The following is an 18,304-nucleotide window of genomic DNA, read 5'->3' as shown; positions in this document are numbered from 1 at the left end:
GGTTTATAGCACGCGCTGAGCCCTAGAGCAAGAAGCAAAGGGTGCAGAAGTTCTGCGGGAAGGCGGCTTCCCAGGGCGGTGTGCTGGGGACCCACGCGGCACCGCGGGAAGGGGACTCTGCGCGCTCAACCCGGTCCCGGGCACTGCTCGCCGCCTCCACCCGCCGGCCTCCCGCAGCCAGGTCAGCGCCATGAGGACCAAGCAGGTGAACTTGCTGATCACCCTGGTCGCCGTCGCGCTTTTCAGCTTCTCTTGTTTCTGCATCTACAGGATAACTCAAACCAGTAAGCGGCGGGCCCTCCTCCCGCCTCCTTTCCCGCCTCGGGGGCTTCCCGGCCGCAGGGATGCCGGCGGGGCGGGGTGGGCGGGTGCGGGGGCGATGCGGGAAGCTGGCGGTGGCCGCCTGCGCTGCCACTGGGAGGCCCGCGTCGGTGCCCACGTTCCGGTCAGCGGTGGCTGGGCTGTAACCGGCCTGCGCGCGCGCTAACGGATCTGGCCCGGGCTCCCCACCGCTCCCTTTTCCTCAAAGGTTCAAGGGCCCCATCTGTGCCCTGCTTTTCCCCTCTCCTGTTCTTCCTTCTCGAAACTATAACTGTCTGACCCCAAGAACTGCTCTTATACAGCCAGCGTCTTTCCGCATCTTTCCTCCTTTGTGGTCCAGGTTACATCATCAGGCCACGCTTCATGCCTCCCTCCTCCCTGGAGTGTTTTTTGCATAGCTGGAAAGAGGTGGTAGAAAGGAGAGGGATGTCACTGACCGCCTACAGCGCCGGCCCACAGTCTGGACTTCTCCGATGGACCGCCGGCCTGCGTTCCGCTCCCACACACTCAAGATGTAATTTCGCCTGGCCTATAGAAGTGCCAATTTAGGAAACAAAAGTACAGGTTGCCCAGTTTAATTTCAATTTCAGATAAACAATTATATATTGGTATAAAAAATGCATGGGACATAATTATTCTAAAATATTTATATCTTTTTTATTTTAGTTTCAAATTTAACCAGGCATCCTATACTTGATCTTTCAACCCTAGTTGTCCGCGGTGTAAAATTTTATCGTTCAAGTAGTTGAATTTCTCAGTTTAAGACTTAGGAATCCTGTAAATTATGATCCCAGCATTCCACGATTGCTCTTACATTGTTTTCAGTTAAATTTTCATTTATTTACACATGTGTGACTTAAGTGCACACAAGGTAATCTTGGCAAGAGTGCTGAGGTTGAAGTTTGGGAGTGGCTTCATGTTTTAGCTCTCCAGCTAAGACTAGATTTTATCCTCATATACACAAAATATTCTATATCCTGCTTGTTTCAAAGATAAGGAATGTATATTAATTTATCTGCATTATAATATGTCTACTCATCTTTATAGTCATTTGACAAAGTTTCCCTCCTCTTCATTTTCTATAAAGAACATTATCCTAATGTCTTTTTATTTATTTTAGCACAATGAACAATAAGCACATTTATAACAAAAAATAAATGATTTCTTGTAATTAGAAAGCAAAATGTAAAGTTTTATAGTAATTTTTTTTTTAGGTGGAGTTTCGCTCTTGTTGCCCAGGCCGGAGTGTAGTGGCGCGATCTCGCCTCACTGCACTGCAACCTCAGCCTCCCAGGTTCAAGCGATTCTCGTGCTTCAGTCTCCTGAGTAGCTGGGATTGCAGGCATGTGCCACCACGCCTGGATAATTTTTGTATTTTTAGTAGAGATGGGGTTTCACCAAGTTGGTCAGCCTGGTCACAAACTCCTAACCTCAGGTTATCCACCCACCTCTGCCTCCCAAAGTGCTGGGATTACAGGCATGAGTCACCGCACCCAGTCTAGTAATTTTGGAAGGTAATTTAGAATGTTAACATCAGAAGTTTTAATGCCATTAAATACCACTCCAGGTTGGAGTGCAGTGGCGCGATCTCGGCTCGCTGCGACCTCCGCCTCCAGGTTCAAGCAGTTCTCCTGCCTGAGCCTCCTGAGTAGCTGGGACTACAGGTACGTGCCTCCATGCCCAACTAATTCTTGTATTTTTAGTAAAGACGAGGTTTCACCATATTGGCCAGGATGGTCTCGATCTGACCTCGAACAATCTCTTTTTAAAAACTCTTGATTTAGTAATCAGGAGTTCACGAAGAGCTCTACTGGGCAGTTTGTCTATAATCCAAGGTGGTGTCAACTGGGACATTTGGAGCTGAAGACTCTACTACTAAGAAGTCTTTTTCCCTCACAGCTCTGGCATCTCTCTCTCCTCTCCCCACGCAGTGGTGCATCCTCCAAAGCCTCTCCTCATGGCTTGGGTTTGTTCCTCACAACATTGTGGTCTTAGCAAAATGATACCTTTTTCCGCCCCCACAAGGCAACTACCTTTTAAAAGGCAGGAAGTGGAAACTGCCAAGCCAGTTAAAGGTTATACCCCAAACTAGTACTCCATTGCTTTTGCTCTATATTACTGTAGTGAAAGCAGTCACAGGGTGAACCCAGATTCAAGAAGGTAGAGAAATTGACTTCTTCATGAGTGACTGGGAAGGTCAAAGTGCACAATACTATTTGACCTGGAGGTCATCTTTGGAGAAACAGTCTGCTGCACCCCCTTCCTCCTTTCTTGTGCTTCCCTTGTGGTACTAGGGTGGGAAAGAGCTGGGGGGGCAGAGGTTTTCTTCCATGAATTTCTCTGGAAGACACTTGGATGTGGCAGACACCTAATGCTCTTGTAGGGGTAGTTTGTGGCTGCTTCTGAGCACCTGCTGTGGTGTCTCTGCTATCTATTCCCTGAAGGGATATCCATCCCCTGCTTGAATTCTTCCTCCCTACCTCTGCCTTTGCCACAGCCCCTTGGTGCTGGGAATCTTCTGCCTGGCAGAAGACCCTCTTGCAGATGGCCTGCAATATTCACTTGAGCCACAGCTGACTCATATGTCTTTGCCGCTTCAAGCTGCATGCCTGCAGGCTACTTCATATGATCCCGCTCTTGGCTTAGTCGCATCTCTTTCTTTCTCCTGCCTCTTTTCATCTGGCGGCATGAGAATTTTGGTAGGTCTAGCAGTTCCACAATTTTCAGGGTAAAAATGTTCTTCAGCCCCTGAATGAGTGACAAGAGGGCTCATCCTAGAGCACCCAACTTTATTTCCTGGAGATCTTTCTCTCTTCCCTTGATGGAGGGAAAACACCCTCATCCCCATCCAGTTGGGGAAGGGTTTCACCAATGTGTATGACCTTGTGGGAATATGCCAATAGATTGTTATTACTGTCCGTGGGACAGAGGAGGAGCTCCTAGATGCAGCGGTAAGTCAGCAGAATCCAAGGTCCAAATGTGGGTTATTTCAGAGAATAATTGAAATGTCTTGTGGAATTTAAAATATATGTACAACAACAATGCACATCAGCAATTACAAGAAAAGTTAAGAGAGAGAAAATGGAGTTAAATTGCACTAGACTTGTAGAACTATTGAGAAGTGAGATTGTAAGAATTGGAATTCGACTATTAAATTGAGGATTCATGTTGAAGTATCTAGTTGAACCACTAAAATAAAGTAAAATAACACAACTATATCACTAATTGCATTAAGTGTGCCAAAAAAGAAATTAAAATATTTCCTGATTGGATATACGACAAAATTCAACTTGATGATTACTAAAAGAGACATATTTGAATTTTAAAGACAGAAATTTTGGAAGAAAAAGGATAGAAAAATACCCACAAACCCAAACCAAAATAAAGTTGATGTAGCTATATTATGTTATCAAGCAAATGGGCCCATGGTCCAATGCATACAGAAGCCAGTAACTTTAACAATGACTTTTGAGAAAAGAATTTTTTTTGTTTTGTTTTGTTTTTGCAAAACCAGCCAGCAAGAAAATAAGACTCAGACTCAAATCTGTGTCTTTTATTGGGTCTGGGCCAAGTTTTAAGGGATCATAGGACAAGGGAAAAGATTTAGGAACGTTAGCTTGGCAGGGTCTAATTGGAGGGCTTCCAATCTGGCCATTGATGGTAAGGTATGTTGAGGCAAATTTCAGCTCCAGATCTTCTGGGCCAACAAACCCCTCACATCTGAAAGAGTTCCAGCATTCAGGTTCTGGTCATATCCCAGGCTTCTTGATTCAGAGGGAGGATTCACTGGTTCTGGGTGTGGTTGGAGGTCAAAGTTTTTGCTATTGCACTTGCCCAGGCTGTATGAATTGCAGTTTTTGGCTCTGTTACACCTACAAGCTAACTGGACATTTTTCAACAAAGTAGGTCCAGTTTGGGCTGGTCTTGTGGTTATATTAATACCAGCAAAGTAGACTCTAAAACAAAGTGCAACATAAATGTTGAATATACATGGAAAAACCACTAGCAATCAAGAAAATGCAAGTTTGAAACATGAGTTACCAGTTCATGCTACTCTGTTCCTTCAATTAGGAAATTAAACACTTAGTGAGAATATGGAGCTTTGGGAATTCAAACTTCCCTTGGAGGAGTATACATTCAGTCACGTCTGTTATGAAAAATATGCCTTTCCTATGTCTTAGGAATTCCACTACTGGTAGGGTTGAAATTAGTGTACAGCCTTATCAATGGTTTATGGCCAGTGTCTGTTCTTCCTGATCAGCACCTGTACCATACATGTGGCTAAATATTTTAAATAATGGCTCTACCACCAGATATATCCTAGGGAAGCTCTTGAACATGTTTACTAGGAGATATGTACCAGAATGTTCTTGATAGCATTTCTTATAATTGTTACCAACAATAGAAGAGACAAACATGTTGTGGTATATTCAGAACACTGGAACATTTTACATCCATGAAAATGAATAAACTACAGCTTGAGTCATCAATATAAATAAATCTCAAAAGCATAAATTGAGCTTAAAAAGCAAGTACAGAGTTTTATTTACTAATGTATAAAGCCAAGTGTAAGTCAGCTTGCAAAAATAGTAAAACTGTAAAGGAAAGCAATACATGATTAATACGAAATTCAGGATTCTGCTTATCTGGGGCTAGGGAGGAAGGAGAATTGGATCTGGGAAGGAAACAGGTAGAATATCTAAGGCTAAGATGTTCATTTTTATTATTATCCTTTAAACTGTCTTATATACTCTTTGTAATATCTAATATATTTCACAATAAAACCTAATGCATACAGGAGCCACTCAGAGAGAATTTAAAGGGCTTAGTACATAGTTTGATTTGATTATTGCAAAGCATATATGGGGGGAGTAATCTGAAATGTCCTTTATGTTTTTAGTTTCATCTTCTAGTAATTGCCTTAGATATTCTTTATTTGGAACTACATTGGGTACAAGTAAACTAATAACAAATTTAAAGTGACCAACCAATGCTTTAACATTATACCTTTTGCCCTTCTATCTACCCCCTGAGTGACTTACATACGTTCCCCAAGATAAACTGTAGTAGGCCATTCTTGCATTGCTATAAAGAAATATCTGAGACTGGGTAATTTATAAAGAAAAGAGGTTTAATTGGCTCCTGGTTCTGCAGGCCCTACAAACATGGTGCCGACATAAGCTCGACTTCTGGGAAGGCCTCAAGGAGCTTTTACTCATAGCAGAAGGCTAGGCTGCAGGCAGGCATGTCCCGTGGCAAAAGCAGGAGTGAGAGAGAGTGGCAGGGAGGTGCCACACACTTAACCAGATCCCAGTAGAACTCACTATCATGCGGATAGCACCAAGCCATAAGGGATCATCTTTCCCCATGACTCAAATACCTCCCGCATTGGGGATTACAATTCAACATGAGATTTGGTGGGGACATACATTCAAACTATATCACGTACCATACCATTTCACACTCTATGCACTTACAGTGTGTTTTTCTGAGGCTGGAATGCCCTTCCCTTCTTTCTGCTGTAGGCCAGCTTCTGTGCAGACAAGTTCTCAAGTCTTCCTTCTTCTCTGAAACCGTCTCCACCTCCCCTACTCCTCAGTTCTCCTTAAGAATTAATCATTCCTGCCTTCCTGTGCCTGTGGCACTTTGAGAATAATTCCATTTTAACAATATATTATAATTAGTACAGTTTAAAAATATGCACCATTCCCACATTCCTTGCAGCCTGATTGTCAGGAGCCAGATTTTATTCGTATCAATTTAATTTAGAGCAGGAACCAGGTTTTATTCATGTTTATTTACCTACCACATAGCACATGGCAAGTATGTAATGGAAGAATAGAAATCTCAGCATGCTGCTTGTTACTGGAGGTGTTTAGTGAATGAAGTGAGGTCAAGTCACGTTCATGGCTATGTTGTATAGGACCTGGTAGACCAAGGCAAGTAAGTACTCAGGGAACTATTTATAGTCTTTGAGCAGTGTTTCCAGAAGATTCATCAGGGATTGGAGGTGAGAGACCAATTAAGAGGCAATTATAATAGTACAGCTAAAGGCAATAAAGCTTGAACTATGGTAGTATCAATGATGATAAAGAGAAAACCATGAAAGTAGTCTGCCACAGTCTTTCTCAAATTTTAATGTGCATAGCAGTCAACTGGGAATCTTATTAAATAGCACAATCTGGCTTAGTAGGTCTGGCGTGGGGCCTGAGATACTGCATTTCTAACAAGCTCATAGCTGATGCTGGGGACTTATGCCATCCAGCGTGATAGTCAGGTGGCTTTGAGGCCCCTGAAGTGCAGCTAGTGAGTGCAACTGAGAAACTGCGTTTTTATTTTATTTTAACTAGTTTGAGTCTACATTTAATAACTGAAATTGTGCAAAGTATTTCTCCATTAAGCAAAACTGTACTGTTTTGGTAGGATTACATTTCACTATAATTATTAAAAGTTAGCATCTGAATTGAGATGTGCTGTGAGTGTAAAATGCATGCAGGATTTAGAATATTTAGTACAAAAATGTGAAATAGCCCATTGTTTACTTTTATGTCGAGACATTTTGGATATATCGTATTAAATAAAATACATTGTTTAAAATTACTTTCACTTGTTTCATTTGTTTCTTTTTATTTTTTAAAATGTGACTACTAGAAAATTTTAAATTACAGATGTGGCTTGCATTTTATTTCTACTGGAACACAATGCCTTGGAGCCTTGCTGTGAGAGGCACAAAGCAGTGGCACTTAGGATCTAGCCTGGAACCTATTTTTAATGTGCAGAAGTCACATTCACCCACTGCACACTTGAACTGGTGTTTGTTTTCACAGTTTCACTACAGAGATGCCCAGTTGACTCAAAGCATCTCATTATTGTTTATTTCAAACCTTTGCAAAACAGTGTTATAACATTTCATCCTCACTAAATACCTGAGTAAATATGCAAGTAATTTCAGTATTTTAAATAGAATATTGATGAATGAATTACCAGGGAAAAATGTACAAAAAGCAGATCTAAGATTAGAGATTATGTCCTTTAACATTTGTTTATGGTTGTTGCTGTAAATACTGCTTCCTCTAGAGAAAACTTTCTTTTCGTGTTTACTAAATTGATCCCTAGGGACTGACCTACAATGTAGAATTCCCACATAGGTTGCATCACCCATGATATATCAACTCAGAACACACAATCCATTTTGCAAAGAGAACATTACCTGGGAAACCCTAATATCATGGGCTTAAACTACATCCCCCTCTGAGGTTTGTAAACATCTTCAAATAGTATCTACAATATGAATGTTTAAAGCTTGTCTGGATAGGTGCAGTTCTTTTGATTAAAGCATGATTCAGTTTAAGAATCACTAAAATTAGTTCTTATACTGACAAGTCCATTCATTTCGTTAATTTATTTATTCATTAAGCAAATATTCATATAAGAGCTACATGCAAGTCACTGTTTCAGATAGTTGGAATTTAGTAGTAAAAAGTTCTTGCTGCTCTCAAGTTTACATTCTAGAAATCTCTGGAGTGAAACATCAAAGCAGTCAATACATAATATGAAGTCAGGTGGTGATAAGTGATTTGAACAATGAGAACACATGGACACAGGGAGGGGAGCATCACACACCGGGGCCTGTCAGGGGGATGGGTGGCCAGGGGAGGGATAGCATTAGGAGAAATACCTAATGTAGATGACGGATTGATGGTTGCAGCACATGTATACCTATGTAACAAACCTGCACCTTCTGCACATGTACCCCAGAACTTAAAGTATTTAAAAAAAAAAAAAAAAGAATAAGGGAAGGAGAGGGGTGTGCTATCTTACAAAGGATGGCAGGGTGGGCTTCCCTGAGGTGGTAATGTCTTAGCAGAAAACTGAATGAAATTAGGGACCTCCTGCCACAACAGGATATGTAATAAAACAATGAAAGGATATGGGGGAAGAGCATTCAGTGCTGAGAACATTGCAAAAGCCAAAGCCCTAAGGTGGGAGAGTGTTTGGTTCACGTGAGGAAGAGCAAGGAGGCCAGTGTGGGTGATGCTGGGCTCCCTCACAGTGAGGCAGGAAGGGTAGGAAATTAGACCAGGGAGGAACTCAAGGACTGATCACACAGGGCTTTGTGGGTCATGGTAAGGACTTTGGTTATTTTTTTAAGTGTGACGAGAAATATTTTGGAGGGTTTGGAGCAGGGGAGAGGAATTATCCAATTTTTGCCACAGGCTATCCACTTGTGCACTCTGGTTCAGACAAAGCAGATGAATGAAAAAATATTAAATGTTTCAACCCAAATGTATCACCATTGCCTTTTTTTTTTTTTTTTTTTTTTTTTTGAGACAGAGTCTAGCCCTGTTGCTCAGGCTGGAGTGCAGTGGTACAATCATGGCTCCACTGCGGCCTTGAACTCCTGAGCTCAAGCAGTTCTCTCACTTTGATCTCCCAAAGTGCTGGGTTTACAGGTGTGAACCATAACATCCATCCAACATACAGACTTTATTTCCTTTGAATACATACCCAACAGTGGGATTGCTGCATTATGCATTTCTATTTTTAATTTTTTAAGGAGCCTCCATACTGTGTTCCATAATGGCTACACCAATTTATATTCCTGCCAACAATGTGCAAGAGTTTCTTTCTCTCCATATTCTCACCTTTTGTCTCTGATGATAGCCTTTCTAACAGGTGTGAGGTGGTAACTCATTGTTTTAATTTGCATTTCGCTGATGATTTGTGGTATCAAGCACTTTTCTATATACATGGCCATTTGTTTGTCTTGTTTTGACAAATATCTATTCAAATCTTTTGCTGATGTTTTACTTTTTTTGTTTGTTTGTTATTGAGTGTTTGAGTTTCTTACATATTTTAGATATTAACCTCTTATCAGATGTATGGTTTGCAAATATTTTCTCCCACTGGACAAATTTGAACCCATAGATTGTCTCTTGGGTTGAAATATTTTCAATCCATGTTGTCTCTTCACTCTGTTAATTGTTTACTTTGCTGTGCATAAGCTTGTTTAACTTGATGTAATCCCATTCATTTATTTTGTTTTTTGTTGTTTGTGATTTTGGAGTCATATCTGAAAAATCATTGCTCAGACCAAGGTCATGAAGCTTTTTCCTAATGTTTTCTTCTATTAATCTTACAGTTTCAGGTCTTACACTTAAGCATTTCATCCATTTTTAGTTGATTTTGTATGTGGGTTAAAATAAAGATCTAACTTCATTCTTCTGCATGTGGATATCTAGTTTTCTCAACACAGTTTTATTGAAGACACTGTTCTTTCCCTGTTGTGCGTTCTTGGCAACTTTGTCAAAGATCAAGTTACTGTAAATGCATGAATTTATTTCTGGTTTCCCTATTTTGTTCTATTGGTCTATGTGTCGCTTATTATGCCAGTACCATGCTGTTTTGATTATCATAGCTTTGCAATGTATTTTGAAGTCAAGCAGTGTGATGTCTCCAGCTTTATTCTTTTCATTCAAGATTGTTTTGGCTTTTTGGGGTCTTTTGTGGTTTCATATGAATTGCAGGGTTTCTTTTTCTGTTTCTGTGAAAAATGTAATTGGAATTTTTAAAGGGATTGCATTGAATCTGTCAATTGTTTTGGTAGTATAGACATTTTAACAATATTCTTCTAATCCATGAACATGTGATATCTTTCCATTTATTTGTGTATTCAATTTCTTTCACCCAGATTATATAGTTTTCAGTGCACTGCTCTTTCACCTCCTTAATTAAATTTATTCCTAAGTATTTTATTGTTGCCATTGTAAATGGGGTGGTTTAATAGATTTCTTTCCTGGATAGCTTGTTGTTAGTGGATAGAAACTCTACTGTTGATTTTGTATCCTGAAACTTTAGTTTATGTGCATCATCATTACATCTCTTCACAACAGCTCTGAGGCAGGGATTTTTATGTATGCATTTACACCAAAAGGAGCAGAGGCAAAAGAAATTAAGTAATTTTCACCAGATAACACAAATATTAAACATATTATACATGATTTGACATCAGAGCCATCAGAACTCTTAAAAGAATATTCTGTAATTTATTTAGCAAATTTCCTACTGTTGGGCACTTTGGTCGTTTCCAATTTTAAAAAAAAATTGCTAAATACTATGGCCTATGTTAAATATCCTTAGTTCAAATATGTGTACATATTCCTCATAATTTTCTTCATATAATTTCTTAGATGTATTTTTGGGGGGTTAATGGGATTACACTCTAATACAAATCTGATATACGCACACCACGGAAAATTTGGAAAAAAAAAGAAGAGCACAGAGTAATAAAGCAAAAAATCATTGATAACCCCACCTTCTGCATATCACTATATTTAACATTTTGTTCTTTCTTTCCAGTCTTTTATATTTGTACCTATGCATGTATTTACACATGTAGTATATACTATATGTATATTGTATATATATATACATATAATACATATATAGTACTATATATAACTATATTGAAACTTGTATTTTACATTCTTATCTATTATAGAAAATTGTGTGACACCATTGCTACATGTACAAATATATACATATATTTTCATTGCAGATAATCGATTAATTAATTGTAGAAACCATATTTTGGAGTTTAAAGAAAATATGCTACACTTAAGAAACAAAACTGAAAAAAATAGCCAAGAGATGATGAAAGTTTTGAATCGAATAAAGTATGAAATTACAAAGAGAGAAAATTTGTCAGGAAACTTAGGTTTGTGTTGATTTTTTTTTTGTATATTGTGATTTGTTTGTTTTGTTTTGTTTTTGGAAATGTAGATTCAATGTCTTATGATTTTAGGGCATCTTCTCTCTACAAACTTAACTAAATCAGTACTGGTTCTTTTATTGTGAGACATGCAAAAATCAGGTAAGAGATATCACTGACCTACTTTCTCTCATCTCGACCAGGAAGTAGTCTCCTGTGCTTTCCGGCTCTGTGAATTGCACCACCATTCACGAACCATTCAATAGATGCAACCAGAAACCTGAGGATCATCTCTGACCCCTCCCTCTGCCTCTTGCATACTTCCATGTCAGTAATAAGCAATCCTGGTTGGTTCACCATTCTATCTATCTCAAAAATTTGTCCACATTTTCTATCATCATTTCTGCTACATTAGTCAGGCAACCTTCCGGCTTTATCTGAGTGACTAGTAACATACAGCTAATTTTTCTCATATAAACCTTCAGTGGCTTTCCATTTCTCCAGGACAAAAATTCCTGCCTTGTGCATCCCCTTTGTACTCCAGTCCTCCCCCTACTCTTAATCCCTGGCAACCACTGATTAGATCTCTGTTCTTATTGCTTTGCCTTTTCCAGAAGCCATACAAATGCAATCAAACAATGCGTAACCCTTTGAAACTTGCTTCTATCACTTAGCATAGAATTCACCCAACTTGTCCTGTGACCAATTGTTCTGTTTTTAGTGCTGAGTAGATTTCATTGTATCAATGTTCAATGGACATATTGTTTATCCTCTCACCAATTGAACGGCATTTGGGTTGTTTTCAGGTTTGGGCAATTAAAAATAGATGTTCCTATAAGCATTCATGATATGTGTTTGGTATGAAGATAAGTTTTAATTTTTTTAGAATTAATATGTAGAAGTAGGATTGATAGGGCATAGGTAAGTATATGTTCAACTTTATAAGAAACTGCCATACTGTTTTACAGAGTGGCTATACCATTTTTCACTCCCTCCAGCAATGTATGAGAGTTTTAGTCACTCCAGTTTATTATAGCCATTTTTTAAAAATAGGCTCTTGCTCTGTTGCCCAAGCTGGAGGGCAATGGAGCAATCATGGCTCACTGCAGCCTCCACCTCCTGGGCCCAAGCAATCCTCCTATCTCAGTCTCCCAAGTAGCTAGGACTACAGTCATGTGCTACCACACCTGGCTAATTTTATTTTTTGTAGAGATGAGGTCTCTCTATGTTGCCCAGGCTGATCTTGGACTCCTGGCCTCAAGCAAGCCTCCCACCTCAGCCTTCCAAAGTGCTGAATTACGGGACCATGCCTGTCCTATTATACCCATTCTAACGCCATGATATCTCATAGCTTTATGTTGCATTTCCCAGAAACTAATGATGTTGAACATTTTTACTATTTGCCATCCAGATGTCTTCTTTGGTGAAATGTCCATTCAAATGGGGAATGCAATGGCACAATCATGGCTCACCGCAGCCTTCACCTCTGAGCTCAAGGGATCCTCCCACCTCAGCTTCCTGAATAGCTGGGACTCCAGGCACATGCCACTATGCCCCACTGTGTGTGTGTGTGTGTGTGTGTGTGTGTGTGTGTGTGTGTGTGTGTGTGTTTAGAGATGGGGGTTTTGCTATGTTGCTCATGCCGTTCTCAAACTCCTGTTTTGCCAGTTTCTTTAATTGGGTGATTTTGTTTTCTCACTGAGTTTTAAGAGAGTGCTACACATTATCCTGGATACATATCAGATGGATATGTGACTTAGAAATACTTTCTTCCAGTTGGTGACACTCTTTCATTCTCTTTATGATGCTTTCAGGGGCAAGCATTTTTAATTTTTGATGAAGTCTAATTTGTGAATTTTTCTTTTATGTATTTTGTTTTTTGTGTTGTTATATTGTATCTAAGATCTCTTTACCTATCTCAGGGTCATGAAGGTTTTCTTTTTTGTTTTTCTTTTTTAAAAATTCATAGGTTTATGTTTTACGTTTATGTCTATGAACTTTTTAAGTTAATTTTTATAAACAGCATAAAAAACAAGTCAATGTTCAGTTTTTTCCACATAGATGTCCAAGTGTTCAAATACCTTTATCAACTGTCTTTTCTGCGTTCAGTTACCTTTGCAACTTTGTCTTAAGTCAGTCAACCATATTTTTGTGAACTTACTTCTGTATTCTATGGTCTGTTCCATTGTTTATATATCTATTTTTTTATATGACACTGTTTTTACTACATTGTTATTTATTATGAATTAAAATTGGGCAATGTGCGTCCTCTAACATTTTCTTTTTCAAAATTGTAGAAGCAAATTCTAATGAAGGTTACAAATACAGTCATTAAATTTTAGGGGCTACAAAGCAAAGGTGTAAAGATATAAATTTAATAAAGTGATATTAATCAAAGTAGTAGAATAAACCAATTACAGCATGTTTTAGTTACACTTTTTTCATTTGGAACTGACAGTTCTATTGTCCTCCGTGTATCTTATAATTCTAGGCTTAAATTAAATATTACTTTATAAATAAATATGAATCAATAGTAGTTGAGCTTTATTTTTAGCATTATTATTTTGACAATTTACATTTTGGAGTATTTATTTTATATATTGAATGCTAAATGAATCTGTGAGTTTATTAACACACCTTTAAAAAAATTATTCCAGAGGGAGAAAAATCCTTATAATCATATACTCAGAAGCATTATTTTTTTTTCTTTCAGTTGCACAGAAAGCAGACATATTAAATAAAAATGAAACAATATCTAATACATTTGAAGACTTAAAGTTCTTTTTTCCTCATATAAGGAAAGAAGGCAGAATTTATCCTGATGTAATCATTGGCAAAGGGAAAACTGGTGGTAAGAAAACTTAGAACTGGAAAATTAAATACAGGTATTTTGATCTTTGGGGACATACTTTTAAGTTTTAAGATGTAACCCATTAATATATTAGATTGATACGCAGACTACCAGCCTATCTGGCATTAATTTGGATTACTGGAAGTCAGTATATTGTCTGGCAGAAAATAATAGTTTCATAAACATTTGGTGACTTAAATTCAAATTTAGCGTAATGCAAATGCTTTGAAAATAAGAAATATAAGTCAAATATAACTAAGCATATGCCAAATGTCTGGCAAATTTTTTCTCCTTGGTTTTGGTAAATCTATGCTTACCTGGTTATTTTCCTATTTCCCAATCTTTCTGGAGACCAAGGTCAGTAATAGCTTTATAGAACAGGTGATGCTTGAGGTAAGCCTTGACACATAAGTTCAGGTTCACCAGGTATACAAGACAAGAAGCTTTGGAGTTTGAAGCAGGAATATTAAGCTAAGCCTCAGGATACCTGCCATTCCTATAAACCTCACTCATTCCAGTGAGTGAGTCGCTCTAGGCCAGGCCCATTAGCTCCATGTTTTAACACACAGTTTCGTTGGAACATAGTTATGCTTATCCATTTACTTGTCTATATCTGCTTTTGTGCTCCAGTGGCAGAGTTGAGTAGTTGCAACAGAGATGGTATAACCCAACAGCCAAAAATGCTTACTATCTGCCCCTTTATTTAAAAAAAAAAAAGTTTGCTGACTTCTGCTCTAGACAGTTCCATAGGAATAAGTAGTGTTGTTTTGTATCATATGCCTCTGATGACCTCGTTTATCTACTGCATTCTGTGTTCCACTTACTGAGTTCTATGTTTTCTTACATTATCTCATTTAATCTTCACAATCCAATGCAATAGGGCCTATTATTGTCATCTCTTTTTACACCTGAAAAAACTGAGGCTTAGAGAAATTAAGAAACTTCTTGAGTTCATACTTGTAAAACTCTTTACCTGTATATACAAATACATGCATACGTGTGTGTGAATGTATGAGAAAGTGCAAAAGCTACAGTTTGTAGGATGACGAAAAGTTGAAAGACACAAGCAAGAAGAACAATGCATAGAAGTAATAAGATATTAGATACCAAGAATAAGCATAGCCTTGCATAAGCATCATCAAATGTAAGTGGAAGCCCATGACACAGAGTGAAAGGAAGGAGGGAGAGACAGGGTGGTGTTTGGGAGAAGCAATAGACCTTCTTGTATAGGGAGTTGGAGGGTTGAGGTAATCCAGTTATCGGAGCTGTGTTAAATCCAGAAAAATTTTCTAATTCCCCAACTATTTCCTGATCTTCCATCATGATGTATATATTTATCCTTGTTTTGAGGCCCTTTTGGTGGCTTTTCTCAATTACCAGAAGCAATTTAAGGAAGATTCTGTTATAGGCAACTAAAAAACTCCTAACACATGAAACATATGTAAGAGGATTGAAGCCTGTGGCAAGGTCTACTAGGAAATCCATCATCAGTCTTGTTTATTCTGTATTCTGAATAGATCTCAGATAATTTCTGCCTTCTGAAGCCCCTCTATAACTATTTTTTATTGAGCCCGTCATCATTTTTTGCCTGGTTTATGGAAACATATTTGTAATTTCTCTCGTGATTTTGGTATCACCAAAGTCAATCCATTCTTCATACTTTCCTCAAAGATATGTTAGTAAAATTCATCACCGATCATACTTGACTCTTGCTTAAGATCCTTCAGTAGACCCTCAGTGCACATGAGGTGAAGTTAGCCCCTTGGCAGGGTATATGCACAAAAGACTATATCTTTCAAATCTCAGTCTCTGCCATGCCTCTCCTTTCCAGAAACCACAAACCACTTGCAGTTCTCACAGATAGGCCAAGCTCTGTGAGAACAGATAGGACAAGCTTCATATATTCTGCATGTGCTAACCACTGCCTATAATGAACATACCTCCTCTGGCAAACCAAACTGATTTGTAATGTGACTCCCTTATCCAACATGACTTTTCAGCTTAAATGACAACTTCTCTGTGAATTCTTCCATGTCTCCTCATTTAATAAGCTTCTACACTGTTCTGGGCACTTCTTAGGCCCTGGGATATGGGGTGAACAAGACATAGACCCCACCTTCATACAGACAAATGACAAGGTAATTATAATATAAAGCGACTAGTGCTGTGATAAGGGAAATACCAGGGTGGAGCCAAAATCCTATGCTATGCTTTCTGGAAGAAGTGTCATATAAGCGACACAAAGGGTAAAAGAATTGGAATAGACTAAGTAAGAAAGTGGTGGGCAGTGGACAGCGGAAAGTAGAGGGTGGTCATCTAGACAGAGGAAAAGAAATGTGCAAAAGTCAGGTGGCAAGAAGGCCTAGAAAGGATGTGTGTCTTGCATGCACAATTGGGGCTGGAGGGTATAAGTAGCAAGACCATGGACACAGGCCAAATAATAAAGGGGCTTGCCCATTTATTGTTTGTTCATTTTCAACTTATTATCATTACCATGTGGCAGTCTTTATGTTAGTGCTGGATTTATAATGTAAGCACACATGAAGGTGTCTCTGCTGTCACCAAGCTGACGTTCTAGATAGGAATGAGTAACAACCAAAGGGGTGATGAGTACTATGAAAGATAAGGTAAGAATGCATAGCTGGTGAAAGGATTAAGTAACAATTTGTGATCAAATGACTAATATTTAGTTGAATCCTGAGAAATAAGTAGAATTATCAAAGGAAACTAGACGAAGAAGAGTATTCTAGGCAAAAAGAATGGCGTGTGCAAAGACTTCGAGGTAAGAGTGGTATTTGGTCAATTCGAAAAGTGTAGGTAGTTGAAAAAAAGGGATAGATCAGGACCAGGTCACTAAGAGTCTTTTAAACTCTTGTAAATGCATTGTAAGACATAGGAAGCCATTCCAGGAATTGCCTTTATACTGTAGCTTACAGCTTGAAACTTGATTCCTGCCTCAACCTATCCATAAAAATCAATTCCAGGTGGATTGCAGCTCTAAATATGAAAGGCAAACAATAAACGATTAGAAAATCACTCAGGAGAATGTCTTTATGACCTGAAGATAAGCAAAGATTTCTCAATAAGACCCAGAAAACCCAAACAATAAAGAAAATGGGTGACAAATTGCACTACATAAAAATTAAGAATTTCTCTTCATCAGGGGGCAAAACAAAGAAAAGGGAACCAAGAGTGGGAGATAATATTTAACAATAACACATATAACTGACAAGGGGCTCGTATTCAGAATATATAAGGAGTATCAATACAATCAACAAGAAAAATGCAGGCAACTCATTAGAGAAATGGGCAAGAGCTTAAACAAAGATTTTACAAAAGAGAATATCCAAAAGCCAATAAGTAGCCCTGCACGGTGGCACATGCCAGTAATCCCAGCACTTTGGGAGGCCGAGGTGGGCAGATCACTTGAGGTCAGGAGTCTGAGACCAGCCTGGTCAACACGGTGAAACTCTGTCTCTACTGAAACTACAAAAGTTAGCCAGGCATGGTGGTGCACGCCTGTAATCCTAGCTACTCAGGAGACTGAGGCAGGAAAATAGCTTGAACCTGGGAGGTGGAGGTTGCAGTGAGCTGACATTGCGCCACTGCACTCCAGCCTGGGCGACAGAGTGAGACTCCATCTCAAAGAAAAAAAAAAAAAGCCAATAAACATATGAAAATATGTTCAAACTCAGTGGCAATCAGGGAAACACTGATTCCTGCTGTTCCTTCCAAAGTTCCATGGTTTTTTTAAAATAAATACTTCTCAGTTTATCAGGGCACTGAAATGACTGTTTTGACCTTTTTTTTTTTTTTTTTTTTTTCCAGTTTTATTACTGCTTTCTAGAAAGAGGATTTTCTGAGCTTCTCACTTAGCCATTCTGGAAGTCCTTATCCCTATCTTAAAGTTGGGGACGTCAGGCTGGAGAGGTTGTATATCTTGCCTAAGCCCATACGGCCAGGCACTGGTATAGTTAGGATTGGTAGCTTCAATCTTAGCTGCACCCGTACATCCAAGATGTGTACATCTTGGAGCTTTAGTGCTCCAGTTATTCTTGGGCAACAAAAGTTACTTAGAGGTATGGATTCATTCCATCAAATCATTTAGAAATTACTTCATACATTTTTTTCACAGATGAAAATATTTCATAGTGATTTTTTCCTGTTTTGAGTCCCAGTGCCTTGTTAGGAAAAGAAGAGAGAATCTACCAATATAGGACTTTTTATACCCAGTTAGATGAAGCTATAGTAAGTGGAAAGTGGTTAGTTTTATTTTCGCGACACCAAAACCTTTTAATATGAGAACGTCTTGGAGTCTATTTAGTGCTTTTACTAACAATCCACTGCAAATTTCCTCAAAAAGAAAATGAAATATGTGATAAAAATTAACACAGTTTGGATTATTTTTGTAATACAGTTTC

General features: G+C 38.6%; 1 protein-coding gene across 1 annotated transcript in view; it reads left to right on the top strand.

Moving 5' to 3' along the window:
- The window catches only part of MGAT4D (MGAT4 family member D), a 51,098-nt gene continuing 32,794 nt past the window's right edge, over positions 1-18,304 (top strand). The window contains exons 1-3 of the mRNA XM_037992318.2: positions 1-284; positions 10,880-11,038; positions 13,746-13,883. Of these exons, the coding sequence (XP_037848246.1) occupies positions 191-284; positions 10,880-11,038; positions 13,746-13,883 (391 nt within the window). The 5' untranslated portion in view covers positions 1-190. The remainder of the gene's footprint in view (positions 285-10,879; positions 11,039-13,745; positions 13,884-18,304) is intronic.

The sequence above is a fragment of the Chlorocebus sabaeus genome, chromosome 7 (genome assembly GCF_047675955.1).
Source record: "Chlorocebus sabaeus isolate Y175 chromosome 7, mChlSab1.0.hap1, whole genome shotgun sequence".
In the NCBI taxonomy this organism is placed as follows: domain Eukaryota; kingdom Metazoa; phylum Chordata; class Mammalia; order Primates; family Cercopithecidae; genus Chlorocebus; species Chlorocebus sabaeus.
The sequence above is the reverse complement of the archived record's forward strand: the minus strand, read 5'-3'. Positions and strand labels throughout refer to the sequence as shown.